Source organism: Armigeres subalbatus, chromosome 2, assembly GCF_024139115.2.
Source record: "Armigeres subalbatus isolate Guangzhou_Male chromosome 2, GZ_Asu_2, whole genome shotgun sequence".
In the NCBI taxonomy this organism is placed as follows: domain Eukaryota; kingdom Metazoa; phylum Arthropoda; class Insecta; order Diptera; family Culicidae; genus Armigeres; species Armigeres subalbatus.
In genome coordinates this window covers 103630849-103652163 of record NC_085140.1, presented here as the reverse complement: position 1 = coordinate 103652163, position 21315 = coordinate 103630849, and the positions used below count along the sequence as shown (strand labels likewise).

Genomic DNA, 21315 nt, shown 5'->3' with positions numbered 1-21315 from the left:
CAGAATCAGATACAAAATATATTGTTTCTGTGCAGTTGGAAATTTTTACAGGTCCTGATAGGCCTCCAGATTGTGATAAAACAATCAGAAATTTTTGTTTTTGTCTGAACAAGAATATTTTTCAAGAACATGAAACTAACAACATTACAAATTAGACAACCTTTTCAAATTATATCAGCGTTGTGATATCTATGGCTGGGAGACTTTGCAACATCTATTTTAATTGCCTACTGTTGGGCAATTATGATTAAAATTATGATAAAATCCTGATACAGAAAACATGTTTACATTCAAACTGAATGTTTGCATTCGTGCTGAGCCTGCCTTGTTTTTTATATGCCATGTACCCAACGATCAAGAGCGGAGCAGAATGGATACACGTAAAAAAAAAATTAATGTTGTTTATTATTAATATTTCTAATACTTTTTTGCCAAAGCAGGCGCTTAATGGCATGTATAAGAAAAAACTTATACATCGCATTAGTCACATACATTCGGAAACTATAAATATTGTGTGAAATATTGTGTTAATGAGTTCAACAGTTTTTCTAACATAGGCTGTTATAAACTTGGTTCAGGATGTTGTTGAAATAACTACATTTTCTAACAAAGCAATGAAACGTAACTAGTTCTGTTATAATTTTGTTAAGAAAAAATGTGATATTAATTTATCATAACTCGATTATATCAACAGTTGTTATAAATAACTGATGTTGTTACAATCATGTTATAATCTTGTTTTGCCTTGCTAGTCGGGTTATGAATGTTATTAGCTTGATATTTATTTATTTATTATCAGACTAAGGCCGGAGTGGCCTGTGCTGCACATAAAAGTCTTCTCCATTCAGCTCGGTCCATGGCTGCACTTCGCCAACCACGCAGTCTGCGGAGGGTCCACAAATCGTCCTCCACCTGATCGATCCACCTTGCCCGCTGTGCACCTCGCCTTCTTGTTCCCGTCGGATCGTTGTCGAGAACCATTTTCACCGGATTACTGTCCGACATTCTGGCTACGTGCCCGGCCCACCGCAGTCTTCCGATTTTCGCGGTGTGAACGATGGATGGTTCTCCCAACAGCTGATGCAACTCGTGGTTCATTCGCCTTCTCCCCGTACCGTCCGTCATCTGCACCCCACCATAGATGGTACGCAACACTTTCCTTTCAAAAACTCCCAGTGTGCGTTGGTCCTCCACGAGCATCGTCCAGGTCTCGTGCCCGTAGAGAACTACCGGTCTTATAAGCGTTTTGTAGATAGTCAGTTTGATACGGCGGCGAACTCTATTCGATCGGAGCGTCTGAACGGAGTCCAAAGTACGTACGATTTCCAGCCACTATGCGCCTTCGAATTTCTCTGCTGGTATCGTTATCGGCGGTCACCAGTGAGCCCAAGTACACGAATTCTTCAACCACCTCGATTTCGTCACCACCGATAGAAACTTGTGGTGGGTGGCTTACATTGACCTCTCTTGAGCCTCTTCCTATCATGTACTTCGTCTTCGACGTATTGATGACTAGTCCAATCCGTTTAGCTTCGCTTTTCAGTCTGATGTAGGCTTCCTCCATCCTCTCAAAGTTACGTGCCATGATATCAATGTCGTCGGCGAAACCAAATAACTGGACGGACTTCGTGAAAATCGTACCACTCGAGTCAATCCCTGCCCTTCGTATTACTCCCTCCAAAGCGATGTTGAATAGCAGACACGAAAGACCATCACCTTGCCGTAACCCTCTACGCGTTTCGAAGGGACTCGAGAATGCCCCTGAAACTCGAGCTACGCACAACACCCGATCCGTCGTCGCCTTGATCAACCGTATCAGTTTATCCGGAAATCCGTTTTCGTGCATTAGCTGCCATAGCTGGTCCCGATCGATTGTATCATATGCGGCTTTGAAGTCGATAAACAGATGATGTGTGGGCACGTTGTATTCGCGGCATTTCTGCAATACCTGACGTATGGCGAACACCTGATCCGTTCACCCATAAATCCCGCCTGGTACTGCCCCACGAACTCTCTTGCAATTGGTGTTAGTCGGCGGCATTAAATTTGGGAGAGTACCTTGTAGGCGGCGTTCAGCAATGTGATTGCGCCGTAGTTGTTACAATCCAGCTTATCGCCCTTTTTGTAGGTGCTGGGTCATTAGGCCGAAGGCCGTTAGGCCGAAGGTCATTAGGCCGAAGGCCATTAGGCCGAATGGTCATTAGGCCGAATGGGAACTGGGGAGTGAGAATTGAGTAGTGCAAAGTGAGGAAGAAGTAGAACGGAAGAAGAAAAAAAGAAAAAGGAGAAGGAAGAAAGAAGAAGGAACGAATGAAGAAGAAGGAAGAAGGAAAAAGAAAGAAGGAAGAAGGAATAAGGAAGAAGAAAGAAGAAAGAAGGGAGAAGGAAGAAGCAAGAAGAAAGAAGGAAGAAGGAAGAAGGGAGAAGGAAGAAGGAAGAAAGAAAAAGGAAGAAGGAAGAAGAAAGAAGGAAAAAGGAAGATGGAAGAAGGAAGGAGGAAGAAAGCAGAAAGAAGAAAGAAGAAAGAAGAAGAAAGAAGGTAGAAGGAAGAGGGAAGAAGAAAGACGGAAGAAAGAAGAAGGAAAAAGAAGGAAAAAGGAAGAAATAAGAGGGAAGAAAAAAGACGGAAAAAAGAAGAAGGAAGAAAAAACAAGTAAAAAGGAAGAAGAAAGAAGGAAAAGGAAGAAGAAAGAAGGAAAAGGAAGAAGAAAGAAGGAAAAGGAAGAAGAAAGAAGGAAAAGGAAGAAGGAAGATGGAAGTAGGAAAAAGGAAGAAGAAAGAAAGAAGAAGGAAGAATAAAGAAGGAAGAATAAAGAAAAAAGAATAAAGAAGGAAGAATAAAGAAGGAAGAATAAAGAAGGAAGAATAAAGAAGGAAGAATAAAGAAGAAAGAAGGAAGTAGGAAGAAGGAAAAAAGAGGAAAGAAGAAGGTAGAAGGAACAGGGAAGAAGAAAGAAGAAAGAAAGAAGAAGGAAGAAGGAAAAGGAATAAGGAAGAAGGAAAATGGAAGAAGAAAGAAGAAAAAAGGAAGAAAGAAGAAGAAAAAAATGAAGAAGAAAGAATGAAGAAGGAAGAAAGAAGAGGGAAAAAAGAAATACGGAAGAAAGAAGAAGGAAGAAGAATGAAGGAAAAAGAAAGAAGAAAGAAGGCAAAAGGAAGAAGGAAGAAGGAAGGAAGAAGAAGGAAAAAGAAAAGATGGAAAAAGAAAGAAGTAAGAAGGAAGAAGAGAGAAGTAAGAGGGAAGAAGAAAGGAGAAGGAAGAAGAAAGAAGGAAGACGGGAGAAAGAAGGAAGAAGGGAGGAAGAAGAAGGAAGAAGGAAAAAGGAAAAAGGAAGAAGGGAAAAGGAAGAAGGAAGAAGAAAAAAGGAAGAAGGAAGAAGAAAAAAGGAAGAAGGAAGAAGAAAGATGGAAGAAGAGAGAAGGAAGAAGGAAGAAGAAGGAAGGAAAAAGAAGAAAGACGGAAGACGGAAGAAAGAAGAGGGAAAAAAAGAAGAAAAAGGAAGAAGGAGGAACGAAGAATGGAAAAGGAAGATGGGAAAAGGAAGAAGGTAGAAAGAAGAAGGAAGGAAGAAGAATAAAGAAGGAAGAACGAAAAAGAAAGAAGAATGAGGGAAGGAGAAAGTAGGAAGAACGAAGGAGGAAGAAAGAAGAAGGAAGAAGGAAGAAAGAAGAAGGAAGAAGGAAGAAAGAAGAAGGAAGAAGACAGATATACGAAGGAAGATGGAAGAAGGAAGAAAGAACTTCTCATTTTTAACTTTTTGCTTCTTTTTGCCAATTCGGCCTAATGGCCATTCGGCCTAATGACCGTTCGGCCTAATGGCCATTCGGCCTAATGACCTTCGGCCAAATGGCCTTCGGCCTAACGGCCTTCGGCCTAATGGCCTGACACCCTTTTTGTAGATGAGACACACGACACCTTCCATCCACTCCTGCGGTAGAACCTCATCCTCCCAAATCTTGGTAATGACTCAGTGCAGCGCTCTAGCCACTGCCTCACCACCGTGTTTAAACAGCTCTCCTGGTAGTTGGTCAACTCCAGGGGCTTTGTTGTTTTTCAGTCGGCCGATCTCCTCCTGGATTTCCTGGAGATTCGGAGCCGGAAGTCGCATGTCCTGCGCGCGTGTTCCTAGGTTCATTACCATACCGCCACCGTTGTCTGCCATATCGCCATTCAGGTGCTCTTCGTAGTGCTGCCGCCACCTTTGGATCACCTCACGCTCGTTCGTAAGAAGGTTCCCGTTTATGTCCTTACGCATGTCGGGCTGTGGCACGTGGCCCTTACGTGAACGGTTCAACTTCTCATAGAACTTTCGTGCGTTATTAGCGCGGTACAGTTCCTCCGTCTCTTCACGGTCTCGATCTTCCTGCTGGCGCTTTTTCCTCCGGAAAATCGAGTTTTGTCTGTTCCGCGCCCGTTTGTATCGTGCCTCGTTCGCCCTCGTGCGGTGTTGCAGCAATCCATACAGCATTCTTCTCCTCAACTAACTGCTCACATTCGCCGTCATACCAGTCGTTTCTCTGATCCGGAGCCACCGTGCCTAGTGCGGCGGTTGCGGTGCTTCCAATGGCGGATCGAATATCTCTCCAGCCATCTTCAAGAGATGCTGCGCCTAGCTGCTCTTACACATAGCTGTATCACATAGTTGGAGTGAATCGACAAGTGATTTAAGTGATCGACTATTATTGCTCGATCCAGTTGAGTCTTTGGAAGACACAACGCAGTTAAAATCTCCCCCTAAAATAAGATGAGGAGTAGAGTGCTGAAGATAAAATGGGAGAATCTGCGCAATAAAATTTTCTCTTGCGATTGCATTCAGTGTGCCTGAAGGAGGGTAGACATTACAAATAGTTACACAATCACCGACATTTATACATAGAATTCGACTATCAAGACTACGTTGAACATTACGAAAAGGTATATGTGCTTTCAAAGCTATAGCTGTTCCTCTTTTCGTTTGATCTACGTTTGTAATGACAGTAAAGCCTGGAATGGATAGACGAGCGTTTTCTACTTCTTGCAACAACAACACGAAGGACTATGATCCTTCAAACGAAAAAACGAACACATTGATTGGATTTTATTGACGCTTGAAATCGCACAAACATTGACACTGCCGATATCGTAGCTTATTGTTCTATTGCTTATCTTCTTTCATCAGGCTCAAATGGTTAGCTTGGGGGACCGAGCGGTCTACTCGGGGTTAGATTGTTAAATTTAGGATCTCGATTGTGAACGAGTTGATATTTTGTTAGAATCGGGTTTGGGATCAATTTTCTGTTTTTTGGAACGTCCACCACGCAACACTTTCTGGAAGGAGTTGTTATCATGCAATGACTCATAACTATCACCATCGGAAATTTCCATTGAGAAATTCTGGAAATTTTGGAATTTTGAAGGGGCTCATTGAACTCGTCGTAGCCTCGTCCAAGGATGCTAATGATCATTCAGTAATTTGCGTTCGATCATTTAGTAGTTTGTCTATAACACATTCCAGAAGCTGAATTTCAAAATATGTTGTATGGTGGATTTCTAGTGCGAAGGTTTTTCTACAACTCTGCCTAATGGTTCGTTGTTTGAATTCCACTAGTAACGGAGTTATAGCTATAGTTTCAGTAACTTAGACTAAATGATAACAAAATTCCAATCATTTAGTTTAAGTTACTGCAACTAGCGCTCTAACTCCGTTATTAGTTGAATTCTAATAACGAACTATTAGGCAAAGTTGCCAAAAAACCTTCGCACTAGAAGTCCACCATACAACATATTTTGAAATTCAGCTTCTGGAATGTGTTATAGACAAACTACTAAATAATGATCGTTAACATCCTTGGCCTCGTCATTGGAGCGAGATTGTGCCTGTATTGTGGATTGATCTTTTGCTTGCTGATTTGCCTCCTTTGTACCGCTGCTGCCACTGCAATTCGGAGCTCCTGATGAATTTTGTTTTGCGTTTTCATTCGTCATTTCAATAGGCAGCGTTCGCTGCTTACTTCCACAAGCAGTAGGCAGTTCTCCGGACTGGTTGGGGACGACGGGAGACGGGTTAGAGCTTGTGATGCTGCTATCATCGACCCTAGAGACTAGGGCTGGGTATGCCGGTTCGTTCAAAGTAACGAATGTTGGCATCAGAGATGGTACGGTGTTGTTCACCACGTTCGCAAAACTCGCTGGCTGATTACTGTTTCTGGACTTTATCTTCAGACGATCGTTAAGATCAGACTTTTGCCCTAACAACTTTTTGTTTTCCACACACGTGGACCCTGGGTGGGATGTATCTGGTGTGTATCTGGTTACGATAGGTTACCAAACTCTGCTCTCCCTGAATGGTAACAAACGATTTTATGTGTCGCCGTAAAATCTTTTTTGCAATGCGTACACCAGTAGGTACCCCTTTCAGAGGATAGTTCTCACTCCAAATCTGATATTTGATAGTGATCACATCACCATACTGCTTCAGAAAGGCCACAATTTCCTCGTTCCGAATGTTTTCGGAAAGGTCATGAAGGTTGACTTCGACGCCTCCGTCATCCATGACGAGACGGACCCTCACCTTAGTCTTGTTCACCTCGATCTCGTGTTTCTCATGATGGTTTTCAACAATATCAAGGGCGGTTTGCAATTCTCGGCACTTGATATGAAAACAATTTTGCGCATGGTTCATTTGGAGACGCATAATATGGTCTACAGTCAACCCTAACGTTTCATGAACGAATTTGTGAATTTCTTCAAACATCGGACGTTTGGGGAAATTAGAAAGATCGATTTTGAACGTGTTTTCTAGAGGTCGCACGGATGCCATGGTAGTTCAGTTTGCTCAACGATAGCAAAATACGATACAGGTCGACAGCGTAGGTTGACGCGAACACAGTTCAACACACCGAAGTGCGAGTGAATATACGACAGGAAAAAATAATACGGAGTTTGTTTTTCAGACGTCTGGTCGCGGCGAAAGCTTGAACCTATCTGACCTACTCAATCACAGAATTTCCCGCCAAAAATCCCAGAAAATAATCTCCAGATAGTGGAGGTATTTTTAAATGAAGTTCATATAAGTTTTTCATAAAAACTCTGACTCTGAAATTCTTGAAGGAATATCTATTGGCGTTATAGGAGTATTCCCATTACTTTCTGCTCCTGGGCATTCCACCAGAAGAATTGAAAGCAACAGTGTTGTACAACAACACCACTCACAATGCAACTAGGTTGTACAACATTTGACTCCGCCCACCACAAGTCGGAGCAAAATCAAACTGGTTTGATTTCATCCGACCAACTTTGCAACTTTGAAACCGTCCGTCCGACAGTCGTACAACTTCCCCACAGACAATCCGACATTACTCCGACTCAACCAAATTTCCTGGGGGCGTGGCCAAAGTTGTATAACACATCGGAACGTGTGTGGGGCCCCTTACAGATGGCTTCTTTCTCCGGCATACGTTTGCTGATACGAATGTTCCTAATGGACGCATTTCCGAACGAATTAAAGGATCACCTCGCTGATCCAAAAATTTTAAAAGAGGAGCCCCATACATGCTCCGACATGTTGAAGAAAATTGGTTCGGTCGGAGTGAAGTCGGACCGTCTGTGGGCAAGTTGTACGACCTTTGGATAGTACAACTTGCCCACAGACGGTTCGACTTCACTCCGACCGAACCAAATTTCCTGGAGGCGGAGTCAAAGTTGTACAACATGTCGGAGCGTGTATGGGGCCCCAAGAGTCGAAGTGTATTTCGATGGCCAAAAAATACAGGAAGATTATAGACTCGTGGTAAAAGGGATCGTTGATTTGCGTCATCTGGCCAAGAAGCTGCGGGTTCTTGGTTCAATCGGACTGGATGGGTTAGCACAAACGGTGCTCGGAATTCAATTAACAAAAATTGGCAAATTTCCGCGTCCAATTGGCAAAACACTGAACTGTCGCCGATGCAAAGGGAATATGCCGCCAAAGATGCGATCGTAGCTATGAAACTGTTCCAACACTTTCGAAACAGTATTGGTATGAGGTAGGATAAATCTTCTCAGTGTTTTCATTTATCGAATTTAGAACGCTCTTCCTTTTTTCAGTGAAATCTACCAATTTATAGATGCACCATTTAGAACGAAATTTAATTCCTAATCCTTCACCTCCGCTTAGACCTTAAACCAGGTTTAAGCGTATGAGTAAGCACCGTTCAAGAGTTAATCAAGCATGAAGACGAAGAGGCCAAAAAGGCCAAACAAAAGATGCAACATTTCACGTTCAAACTACAATTTACATCTCACCGAAAGTAAGAATATTTTTTTAGAGGATTGAAGATTCCATATAACTTTTCTATGATACAACAGTCAATATTCAGCGAATTAACTAAATATACATACATACTGTTCTTAAGACGGTTTTAAGTTTTGTCATATTGTTTGACTATTTGCAAAATATGTATGTAACATTGCAGCGTCGTGGGTATTTCTATAGCTTTGTATGGAATTTGCCAAAGTCTAGAACGGATTGAAATAATTGCAGAAAGTAAATACTCATGATTGCCTTCAGGTTCAGCTCATACTGTTTATAGCAGCTGTTTCTTGCACTTGAGGAGGAAGTAAAATTCGCAACCAACAACCACGTATGAGTGAGTGAGTGTTGCAACAAGCAACACGTTTATGACAAGTGTGCTGCTTGGGCTCCGACCGAACCAATTTTGCTGGGGCGGAGTCAAAGCTGTTTAACATGTCGAAGCGTGTGTGGGGCCCCTTATGATTGCGAACAACATTTCAGCTGAATCGAATTGATAAATTCGAAGCCTTTATTCTCAAACATGTATTTTGATTATTTTACCTCCTGTGAATAAATATATTTATCAATGAAAATCCCATAATGGACTATCTCGCTGCGAAAACAGATATTTCCGTAAATCCATTCACCCACTGACTCACCCCACCCAACGATAGCCCAATACATCCCGGCCCAAAACTTACCATCATCCTGCACCAGCGGCAGGTCAGTCCGGTGATGCCGTTGTACGCTTTGATCCGCTTTCGGCACTTGGAGCACCGTCCGTAGCAGTTGCCCTCGACCCAGTGGTGCTGGAAGGTTGAAGTGGTTTTGGACTTTTTCGACTTGACGTAGGTGGCGATGCAGGAGGCCGGGGCCCGCTGGACGCACCGCTCGTGGACCGTGTATTTGCACACTTTCCGGTCAGGCCGGGGCCGAAGCATGGAACGAAAACGAAACGAAGCGGAACCATATTTGTTTGTTAGGCCGAAGCGAACGATAATGTGGTTGTTTTGTGTTTTGTGTGTGGCTGGTTTTCGAGTTCAGGGACATCCCAAACCCGAAAAGGGTAAGCCCGGCACACAACAGCGCAGTAAATATCGAACCGAGACCAATAAATACTCACAGACGCAGCAGAGTCCTTTCTTGCCGAGCCCGACCAGCATGTTGAGGCACATATTGCAGTAAGCCGGCTTGCTGAAGTGTTTCAGTCGCCACACGTGGTAGCCGTCCTCTTTGAGGGTGTTGTCGACACCTGCACCGTACCGCGGGGCGTCCAGTGTCCATCGGTGGGGCATTGCGTGGGAGGGAAAACGTGGAAGAAAATAAATACGAGAGCTTAATTCGTTTGCATTGTGATGGAGTGCGAGTTTCGATTGGTAATATGAATGAATTGCGGAAGGACAACTTGGTTTGATCGTGACGCCCACTAGAGGGACAATTGTTTGCTATGGATCCATTGATGGTGTCCATTCAGATAGATTCGGTGTTTATAGCTAATAAGGAAGTCTACGAACCATAAAGCGAGCTTATAAAGATGTTAGAACTTCTGGTGGCAAGAGTCTCGATAATATTTTTTTTTTCTACAAATTGTTTTATCGGTTGGCAATTTGATAGAATATTTTCCAGATTTTTAGCAAATATTTGGTACTTTCTCGAAGTTTTGTTCCTTTCCTACTAATCATAATTATAATTATCATTATCGCTGGTCCTGTAACAAATTCATTTCATTCAACGTACATTTCATATAGAAATGACTCATAATGGCTTATATTTGTGGGTTTATTATGCTCATATTTAAAAATACTCGCAATTTCAATTTCAACATTTCATCTAGTGATTTATTACCAGTTCTTATCTGATGCCAACTATCCATCCTGTTCTGTTGCCTAAGCCCAACTTTTATAACGTCGAAGTCGTTATGGCTGGCACATAAAGTTATCGATTCGAATCGTATGGTAGATTGCATGTGTTGATGGCCAGTCCCGTCCTGCCGGCCATCATTATGCAAATTTTTCTCCATCAATAACGAAACAACCGGGAATAGAAATACAGCCGCACATTCCGTACGTGTGGGAACTCACATCCATAACTGCATACCAATCTACAAACATCGACTGCCCCCAGGTTCGTCACCATGTTTACTTTGAGATGACAATTTCCAGTTTTTGCGGCAAGCCGCAACGCATGGGAAGTTGTTGGTTCGTTAGTCGTTAGAAGTGTCCATTCCGGACTCAACTTGTCTCTGATATGAACTGCGTTGTTGTCCAAGGCAGGACGGAAGTGTGTAATGGAATAAATTTATTTCGAACTTTGTGTCAATAACTGAGGGAGTATTTCTGTTTTATCGCAGGACCAGTTCGGTAAGGAAGACCAATATTGAATATTCATACGCTGGGAATGGTTTTTGTTGTCTGTACATAGGACATAATGGCAGTGTTCCATTCAATTGAAATATTAATTTATACCTACTCCATTTATATGTTCGATAAACTCTGTGCGGTTATGAACGTTTCCTGTTTCAATCGAGATATTCTTTGAAATTTGAAATGGTTGTTGAACTCATTTTTGTATATATAAAATGGCGAGACAAAGATTTTAGTCACATTTTACGATTGATGCTTATTGCTTATTGGACGCAAGGGGGAAATGAAAAATCGAAGAAATAGATCAGAGAATAGTCTAAAAGCCTTCACGTACAACTAGTGTACGAGAAAAATATATATTCAAGAGTTGGTCTAATATCACATGGTTTACCCTCTACAACCCAAATTTTAGTTTTCGCTCAAAATCACTATTTCGCTCAAAATTTCACTATCACTTTCTAAAATCGATCTAAACGGGAATTAAAAATTTTTTATTCGCGATTTTATCAATTTCACACTTTGATTTTTTAAAATTTTGATTTTCAAGTTTTTTATCCAATCAAATAATTTCTTAAATCTTTTAATCTTTTTTGATTTTTCAACATATTTAGAGTTTGAAAATTCCTATCCAATGCTGACTCATTGCAATTTTTTAATTTTCAGTGGTAATTTTTTATTTTCCGTGTAACAAGTTGGATACATATTTTAGAGTGTAACATTCACCACTATAACCTTTTATTGAATACGGGTAATTGTACACACCAATTTTTTTTCGCCGAAAATCAGCAAAATTTTGCTGAATTTTGCCGAGCTGACAGGTCAGCAATCATTTCAGCAAAAAAAATTTACTGAAGATTTCAGCAAAGTGAACTGTCATTGCCGTAGAAAACTTTTTGCTGAATTATTAGCAAATTCAACCAGTTTGCTGAAAATTCAGTGGATTCGGTCACTGCAGGATTTGACAGCTAATTGCTGATGTTATTCAGCAAAATATACCAAATTGCTGATATCATCAGTTTTTACCACGTGTAATATTGATGGACAAAATGGAAGTATGTTTCTTTAGGCTTTTTAATTTATTTGTCCGGTAATAACATTATGAGACAAGAAACACAATACAATTGTGTAATAAAGTGTAATAAATAATTGTATACTGCAAGTATCTTCATAGTGTAACATGATAATTTCCAGAATATCATAAATTAAGTATTTTGACGCTTTCAAGTTATTTACGACATGCTTACATGTTGGTCGAACATTACATCGCTTGGATGTACATTTCTATATTTCTTCACAAAGTCTTTTCCCATGAACAAATCTGGGTCATGTCGCTCAACAGCTAATTGTTTATATTTTACAGCTCAATACCCATCATGGGTGGCAACATTCTAGAACACTTGCATTCCATGCATGTAACATTGAGTCATCAAATGACAACACATTGCACCACTTGACAATCGGTCTAGTGGCATCGAATTTCATGAGAACATGCAAAGCGCAAGAACATTCCTTTTTCCGTTCTTCGCTGACCTAACCCAACAGCGCATAGGTTGAACTAGCAATGCGTTTGTGCATGCTTATTAGTATTGGTTAGTATTCTTCTGATTGGACAAATTGGAAAATGGGTTGTTCCTATCTTCTAGTTAAGCAACGTACTAGATTAAGCCGATAGGTTAGCTGTAAGCAAAGCAACTTAATAAAGAACAGATTATCGACAACCATCGTGAGAACTAGACTTCTCAGTGTTTCCTATTTATGATGTGAATTTCAAAAAGGATAACGAGTATCCTAAAATAGAAATAATTTTCAAATGTTTGAAAATTTTAAGTGACATTATGTGACGTCCTCTTCTATTTCTTGGTATTGGCTGAAAAATATGTTGAATTAAGCACACATGATTATTTTTCAATAATTCAAAGTTTGATATGAAATACTTACCGGTTTCATCATGGATTAAAATGACAAATATTACAAAAAACAATAATTGTAAAAAGAAATCACCAAGCTGAAATGACTAATTTTTCCTAAAGTTTGGCAGCAGTGCCCGTCGAAGAAAAACGCTGAACGATCAGTAATCTAGAAAAGTATGCTGATTTTCAGTTAAGACAAATCGGTATACTGATTTTCAGTAAGTTTCGAAATAGCTGATAATTCTCCAGTAAAGCATTTTGCTGAAAACCTTTTTATGATTTTGGTGTGTAGAAAAATACTAAACTTCAAATATTTCACTCTTTAAAGGTATACGAGCAAAAACACGAAAGAACAAAATATTACTCAATTTTCTATATTTTTTTTATAAATGTGTAGAGCTTTGAAAATTGACTTTAAACCACATTTAAACATGCATTCAAGTTTATGTTATTGATCAACATCAAACACTTTTCGAAAGCTGATCAATTGAAAATTACAAAAAAAATAATCAAAGTACCCCGTCTAAAGGCGGTCTTGGGCACAAGAGGGTTAATTTGAATATCTTCCACGATTATTAATGTTTTGCTTGTTCTTACGCAAAAGCAAAAAATATCTTTGTGCAAATACAATATGAACATTCATAAAATAATAATTAAAGAAGTGCAAATATAGAAAGATGTATGATTTAAATGCCATTTCTAGTTGTCAACATATTTAAATCAATGATTCGCGAGTGTATTGTTATTAGTTCGTCAGTAACTCGAGTACCTTAAATTTTAGTCTTTAGGACATGTTCAGGGAATGTAAATAAACAAAATTGTTCTTACTTGTAAATGTTGGGACAAACTAAACTTGCAACAAGCGTTTGTTCCAAACTGCAACAGAATAGGACAATGATCGCCTGCCGCGAATTTAGAGAAGCAGTCGAATTTTGATGATGTTTTTTGTTAAATAAGTATCAGTTATCAATGTTTAGACATAATTTGTTGACATTATTTGTGTTTTACCTTTTCATATTTGTTGCAAATAAAATGAAGCGCAACATCGTCTTTAGGGGCTGTCCATAAACCACGTAGACACTTGAGGGGGAGGGAGGGGTTTTGAAAAAGTCTACGTTATTCTACGAAGGGGGACGGGGGGTATACCAAAAGTCTACGTAGACTTTTTTATTTTTTTTATTTTTTTAGAAAACAATTTATACAGCAGCTATGTGCAAAGTTCAGGAAATAATGAATCGCCTGCTTTGAGCGTGCTTACAGCGGCACACTAAGAGTTAACTTTGGTAAATCAGTATGGCGAAAGGCATCTAATGTTTAATATTTCGAAAATAGGCAATTTAATCGAAAAAATATTTGGTAGGCGTAGTAGCGGACACCTTACTGCATTTTATTTATCATCAGACTAAGGCCGGAGTGGCCTGTGCTGCACATAAAAGACTTCTCCATTCAGCTCGGTTCATGGCTGCACTTCGCCAACCACGCAGTCTGCGGAGGGTCCGCAAGTCGTCCTCCACCTGATCGATCCACCTTGCCCGCTGTGCACCTCGCCTTCTTGTTCCCGTCGGATCGTTGTCGAGAACCATTTTCACCGGATTACTGTCCGACATTCTGGCTACGTGCCCGGCCCACCGCAGTCTTCCGATTTTCGCGGTGTGAACGATGGATGGTTCTCCCAACAGCTGATGCAACTCGTGGTTCATTCGCCTTCTCCACGTACCGTCCGCCATCTGCAACCCACCATAGATGGTACGCAACACTTTCCTTTCGAAAACTCCCAGTGCGCGTTGGTCCTCCACGAGCATCGTCCAGGTCTCGTGTCCGTAGAGAACTACCGGTCTTATAAGCGTTTTGTAGATAGTCAGTTTGGTACGGCGGCGAACCCTATTCGATCGGAGCGTCTTGCGGAGTCCAAAGTACGTACGATTTCCAGCCACTATGCGCCTCTGAATTTCTCTGCTGGTATCGTTATCGGCGGTCACCAGTGAGCCCAAGTACACGAATTCTTCAACCACCTCGATTTCGTCACCACCGATAGAAACTCGTGGTGGGTGGCTACATTAACCTCTCTTGAGCCTCTTCCTATCATGTACTTCGTCTTCGACGTGTTGATGACTAGTCCAATCCGTTTAGCTTCGCTTTTCAGTCTGATGTAGGCTTCCTCCATCCTCTCAAAGTTACGTGCCATGATATCAATGTCGTCGGCGAAACCAAATAACTGGACGGACTTCGTGAAAATCGTACCACTCGTGTCAATCCCTGCCCTTCGTATTACTCCCTCCAAAGCGATGTTGAATAGCAGACACGAAAGACCATCACCTTGCCGTAACCCTCTACGGGTTTCGAAGGGACTCGAGAATGCCCTGAAACTCGAACTACGCACATCACCCGATCCATCGTCGCCTTGATCAACCGTATCAGTTTATCCGGAAATCCGTTTTCGTGCATTAGCTGCCATAGCTGGTCCCGATCGATTGTATCATATGCGGCTTTGAAGTCGATAAATAGATGATGTGTGGGCACGTTGTATTCGCGGCATTTCTGCAATACCTGACGTATGGCGAACACCTGGTCTGTGGTAGAGCGTTCACCCATAAATCCCGCCTGGTACTGCCCCACGAACTCCCTTGCAATTGGTGTTAGTCGACGGCATAAAATTTGGGAGAGTACCTTGTAGGCGGCGTTCAGCAATGTGATTGCGCGGTAGTTGCTACAATCCAGCTTATCGCCCTTTTGTAGATGGGACACACGACACCTTCCATCCACTCCTGCGGCAGAACCTCATCCTCCCAAACCTTGGTAATCACCCAATGCAGCGCTCTAGCCAGTGCTTCACCACCGTGTTTAAACAGCTCTCCTGGTAGTTGGTCAACTCCAGGGGCTTTGTTGTTTTTCAGCCGGCCGATCTCCTCCTGGATTTCCTGGAGATTCGGAGCCGGAAGTCGCATGTCCTGCGTGCGTGCTCCTAGGTTCATTACCATACCGCCACCGTTGTCTGCCATATCGCCATTCAGGTGCTCTTCGTAGTGCTGCCGCCACCTTTGGATCACCTCACGCTCGTTCGTAAGAAGGTTCCCGTTTATGTCCTTACACATATCGGGCTGTGGCACGTGGCCCTTACGTGAACGGTTCAACTTCTCATAGAACTTTCGTGCGTTATTAGCGCGGTACAGTCCCTCCGTCTCTTCACGGTCTCGATCTTCCTGCTGGCGCTTTTCCTCCGGAAAATCGAGTTTTGTCTGTTCCGCGCCCGTTTGTATCGTGCCTCGTTCGCCCTCGTGCGGTGTTGCAGCAATCTCGCCCATGCTGCATTCTTCTCCTCAACTAACTGCTCACATTCGCCGTCATACCAGTCGTTTCTCTGATCCGGAGCCACCGTGCCTAGTGCAGCGGTTGCGGTGCTTCCAATGGCGGATCGAATATCTCTCCAGCCATCTTCAAGAGATGCTGCGCCTAGCTGCTCTTCCGTTGGGAGTGCCACTTCCAGCTGCTGCGCGTAGTCTTGGGCTAGTCTACCGTCTTGTAGCCGCCCAATGTTAAGCCGCGGCGGACGACTCCGACGCGTGTTGATCACCGTCGAGAGTTTTGAGCGCAGACATACTGCGACGAGGTAGTGGTCGGATTCAATATTCGCACTGCGGTAAGTGCGTACGTTCGTGATGTCGGAGAAGAATTTACCGTCGATTAGAACGTGGTCGATTTGGTTTTCCGTTACTTGATTAGGTGATTTCCATGTGGCCTTGTGGATATTCTTACGGGGAAGAAAGTGCTTCGGACTACCATTCCGCGGGAGGCTGCAAAGTTTATGCATCGTTGGCCGTTGTCGTTCGATACGGTATGCAGACTATCCGGTCCGATGACCGGTCTATACATTTCCTCCCTTCCTACCTGAGCGTTCATGTCACCGATGACGATTTTGACGTCCCGCAGTGGGCATCCATCGTATGTCTGCTCCAGCTGCGCATAGAACGCTTCTTTCTCGTCGTCGGATCTCCCTTCGTGTGGGCAGTGCACGTTGATGATGCTATAGTTGAAGAAACGGCCTTTTATCCTCAGCTTGCACATCCTTGCGTTGATTGGCTGCCACCCAATCACGCGTTGGCGCATCTTTCCCAGCACTATGAAGCCGGTTCCCAGCTTGTTGGTGGTGCCACAGCTTTGGTAGAAGGTAGCCGCTCGATGCCCGCTTTTCCACACTTTCTGTCCTGTCCAGCAGATTTCCTGCAGCGCTACGACATCGAAGTTGCGGGGATGTAATTCATCGTAGATTATCCTATCGCAACCTGCGAAGCCTAGCGACTTGCAGTTCCATGTTCCAAGCTTCCAATCGTGATCCTTTATTCGTCGCCCTAGGTCGTTGCCGATTGTATCGAGTCGTATTATCTTCTATGTCGTTCGTAATAGTTGTTTTTAAAGGCGGCTTATTGGGCCTGCGCAAACCTCCTGTCTCGTCGGAGGGCCGTCGTGTCAGGGCTGTTTAGCGTCCCACCTAACACCAGGACTTGGGCTTGTGCGCTTTGAGCGGCACACGGTCGCTTTGGCGGAGCCTACTTGCGGATACATGCAGCTTTTTTATAGAGGTTTAACAGGGCCCACTGTCAAACCCCACCACATCCTAGGCAGGCGCCACAACTCGCAGATGGCCTGGGGAGGGATCGTCAAGCCCTTGGACATAGTCCCTGCTGCCCCCCCACCTTACTGCATAACTGGTACCAAATAGTTTTTCGTGAAAAGCTCCTACTGTTGAGAAAACCCGCGTTAGATGTCTTTCGCCATACAAATTCCTGGTGGTTAACTCATGCTGGCTATTTTGCGCATATACTATAGCGCCTTGATGTGATAGCGGTGAGTAGCAAATCAGCCACTGCCAATAATTCATTGGAACTTGCTCACCGAATTCGTAGGTCCATTTTCCAATCATTTAGTCTGGAAGAAAGCCTGGGGAACCAAAATGCCACAATCATCAGCGGAAGCTTGTAGCAACGGGATATCCATCATCGTTTGATACCGGTGTCCGAGTCTGAAACTCCGATATTGTCGTCTCCGCATTAGACTTAACTGGGGACGAAAGCTTGTTGCTGATTTGTCTTCCTCTCCACCATCACCCTCTCCCTTTCTGGCACTAGTCGCTGCCGTTTTGGAGGAGTTGTCGGGTTACATCCGCTTCACGACTGTAGTTGGGAGCACGACTTCCGGTTGCTCAAGACGTTGCGAAAATGCTGCTATTTTGTATTTCTCTTTTGGGAGCTGCATTTCCACTAATCATTGAAACCCGTTAGAACCACTTTTCGATAAATACTAATTTTGGGATTTATATTATTATGTATTTGGAAATCTATTTTTTGACGGACGAAAAAAAGCGACCTTCTCCTAGCGATCCTCAACAGGAAAATTCTCCAAAGTAAACTTTCGAGAAAATTTCAAAATTTCCACTTGGATTTTATTGCAGATTCTACTAAAAAAAACTGGGAACTTCTTTGGAAACTACAAGTGATCTCTAGAATTTTCACGGGAAATTATGTCGCACTTCAACGGGGAATTTTGTGAAATTTCCGCGAGCAACCCTTCACTGGAGATTTTCTGGGAAGTCCCCGGGAAATTTTTATTAATTTCGAAAATTCTTCGACAGTCGATTTTCTACATCTCGATGTTCTATATATCGATATCTCTCCCTATGTCGACGGTCCCTATCTCGATATCCCTCAATCTCACTGCGTTCTAATCCTTATGTCGATATGTTCAAATTTTTAGGCTACTAGAGCATCTTTGGACAATAACAAACATATCAACAACAAGAAATGACATTTGTTTTGTAATTGTTTTTCATAGCAACGAGCTTTTTTGGATCTAGTACTTATTCCAATTTTACTCCCATTCCTCGATATCTCCCTATCTCGATGGTCCCTTCTATATCGAGACGTGGAGAGGCGACTGTATAAGTGAAATTCTTCGTATATTTTACGGCAATTTCTTTAGGAGTACTAATACAAATTCTTTGGAAATTTTTGAAATTTCTAAAGAAACTGTTGAAAATTTCCACGAGAGTTTCTCTAAAAAGTTTCCGCAAAAAAAATATTTGCATTGTTTGTAAGAAAGCCTTAGTAATTTTCATGAAAAATTATTCGAAATTTTTACGACAAATTAACCAAAATTTCAACTGAAAATTCTCTATAATTTCCACCGCTAATTATTCGGAAAAGTCTTCGGAATGTCTATAAGATTTAAAAAAAATCCTCATGAAATTGCTCCAAATCTGCAAGAACATAGGAAACCATTCCAAAATTCCACGGGAAATATTTCGGAATGTCCATTTAAACTTAAAATTACATGGGGAAATAATTCTAAATTTACACGGAAATTCTGAAAATTCTTCGGCTTTCTATAAATTTGAACCTGCGTGGAGAATTATAGGTCAGATGCGTGACAGATTTTAAGCAGTGGCGCGCCGATGCAAAAGTGTCGGTGGCGGTGGTGCACACCTCTAGGAGGAATCGAATTCAACAGAAATTAAATTAATTGACTTGGAGATTTGGTTTCAGGAGCAGTGGACAAAGTATTAAATTTGATTTCGATTTTGGTTGTCCAATCACATATGATACTTTGTGAAATTTGGAAAAGATTTGCTTGATTTTTGCATTTTTAAGCAACAATTACACTCCTTGCACATTTTGATAAAAGCATGGAAGTATTCAAGGGTCCGCGAAATTCGGGTTTGTTCTTTATGCGGTCGGTGAAATAAATTAATGCGCGGTTGGACGCGATCGTATCAAGACGGTGAACAGTGTGGTCAGTGATTAATAAAAATAGTGCGTGGATGGACGTCGCAATCGTCGCGGTCTGATCACGTTCAGTTGCAACGTCCAACCACGCACTAATTTGTTTTAATCACTGACCACACTGTTTTGCGTCCTAATACGACCGCGTTCAATCACGCATTAATTTATTTCATCGAGCGCGACTTACTTACTTATGGATCCTGTACACCTCCGGTGGTACAAAGGGCCGACTGGAAAGATCTCCATCCTGAGCGTTGCCCGGCTATCGCTTTAACCTGTTGCCAGGTTAGATTTCGGTCGACTTCTTTTATTTCTTTATTGAGGCTTCGCCGCCATGAGCCTATGGGTCTGCCTCTGCTGCGATGTCCCGCTGGGTTCCAGTCAAATGCTTGTTTACAGATTTCGTTTCCGCCCCTACGTAGAGTGCGGCCGACCCAGCCCCACTTCCGATCCCGAATTTCTGTTGCTATCGGCCTCTGGTGACAACGACGATGGAGCTCGTTGTTTAAGATCCAGTTGTGAGGCCACCATGCCCGAATTATATACCGCAGGCATCTGTTAATGAACACCTGCAGTCGTTGAGTGTTCTCCACTGATACACACCATGTTTCGCTAGCGTATAACAGCACAGATTTCACGTTAGAGTTGAAAATTCGTATTTTGGTGCGTTCACTTATCTGCCTGTTTTTCCAGATATTTCTTAAACTCGCAAAGGCAGCCCTTGCTTTCTTGATCCGTGCGCCTATGTCGATCTTGGTACCGCCGTCTGACGCCATTTGGCTACCAAGATATTGGAAGCTTTCAACATTCTCCACTGGTTGCCCGGCTACTGTGAAACTGGAAGGAGTCACCGTGTTTACTTCCAACGATTTGGTTTTGTTGACGTTGATGACTAAACCTGCAGAGGAGGAGCGCTCGGCAAGGTCGTTGAGCTTACTCTGCATATCAGAGCGCCGTTGCGCGAGGAGTGCAACGTCATCAGCCAATTCGAAGTCGTTTAGGTGGTCCATGGTTATAGGCTGCCATAACAGCCCGCGGTTTGGTTCACGGTCAATCGCATCTACCAGAATCTCATCCATTAAGATGAGGAACAGTAACGGTGATAGAATACATCCTTGCCTCACACCAGCTACGACCCGGATAGGGTCGGACAGGGCCCCATTGTGCAGCACTCTACACGAAAAGGCCTCGTACCTTTTCTCAGGAACCCCCTTGCGTCTCAGGGCGCCCCACATATTCTCGTGATTGAGACGGTCGAAAGCTTTTTCGTAGTCAATGAATACCAAGTAAAGAGACTCTTGGAATTCGTTGACCTGCTCCAGAATGATGCGGAGCAATATGGTCCACATAGGATCTTCCGGCACGGAATCCGGCCTGCTGCCGCCTGTGACGACCCCAACTACTTAAATTCCTTCAGGGGGATTCGTCACAATCTTTTATGCGGAGTCAGTTTACCTTGGCACCGACCCGCACTGGAAAAGAGTTTTGCGCCCAGAAACAAGGTTTTGTTGTTTAACCCTTGTGTGGCCGGCTGGGTACCCGGGTACCTTTTTGGAATTCAATTCGCGATATCTAAATGAATTTTCATAGTAGGAGGTTGAAACTCTGTCATATACGGCCAAAATCGATTGTACGGGTTAACTGAAATTTTGATTAAGGAGGGGTGGAGGGAGGGGTTCCGACATTTTTTTAATTTTTAAATGGCCGGCTGGGTACCCGGGTACCCACGAAACTAAAATGCTTATATCTTAGGCAATTTTTAACCGTTTTTAATCGTTTTGGGCTTATTCGATTCAAAATTTTGTCCTTTATCATGCTGTTTTAGGATTGGACCGGTCCGGACCGTCGGATCACCGGGAAATCCGGATTTCTAGGGACATGTCCTGCATAGATTACACTGATCGTGGTTTTCGATAGGTAAATAGCAATATGGGTATCAAACTTCTTGATATTTCATCGGCAGGTTGATTTTTATTGATTTGGGTCCATCAGACGTGCAGATCTTTAATTGGCCATT

General features: G+C 42.7%; 1 protein-coding gene across 1 annotated transcript in view; it reads right to left on the bottom strand.

Annotated features, from left to right (window-relative positions):
- Positions 1–21315, bottom strand: part of LOC134210551 (diacylglycerol kinase 1) — a 104216-nt gene that overhangs the window by 43311 nt on the left and 39590 nt on the right. The window contains exons 6-7 of the mRNA XM_062686604.1: positions 9376–9504; positions 8954–9165 (exon numbers count right to left, since the gene is read on the bottom strand). Coding sequence (XP_062542588.1) covers positions 8954–9165; positions 9376–9504 — 341 coding nt within the window. The remainder of the gene's footprint in view (positions 1–8953; positions 9166–9375; positions 9505–21315) is intronic.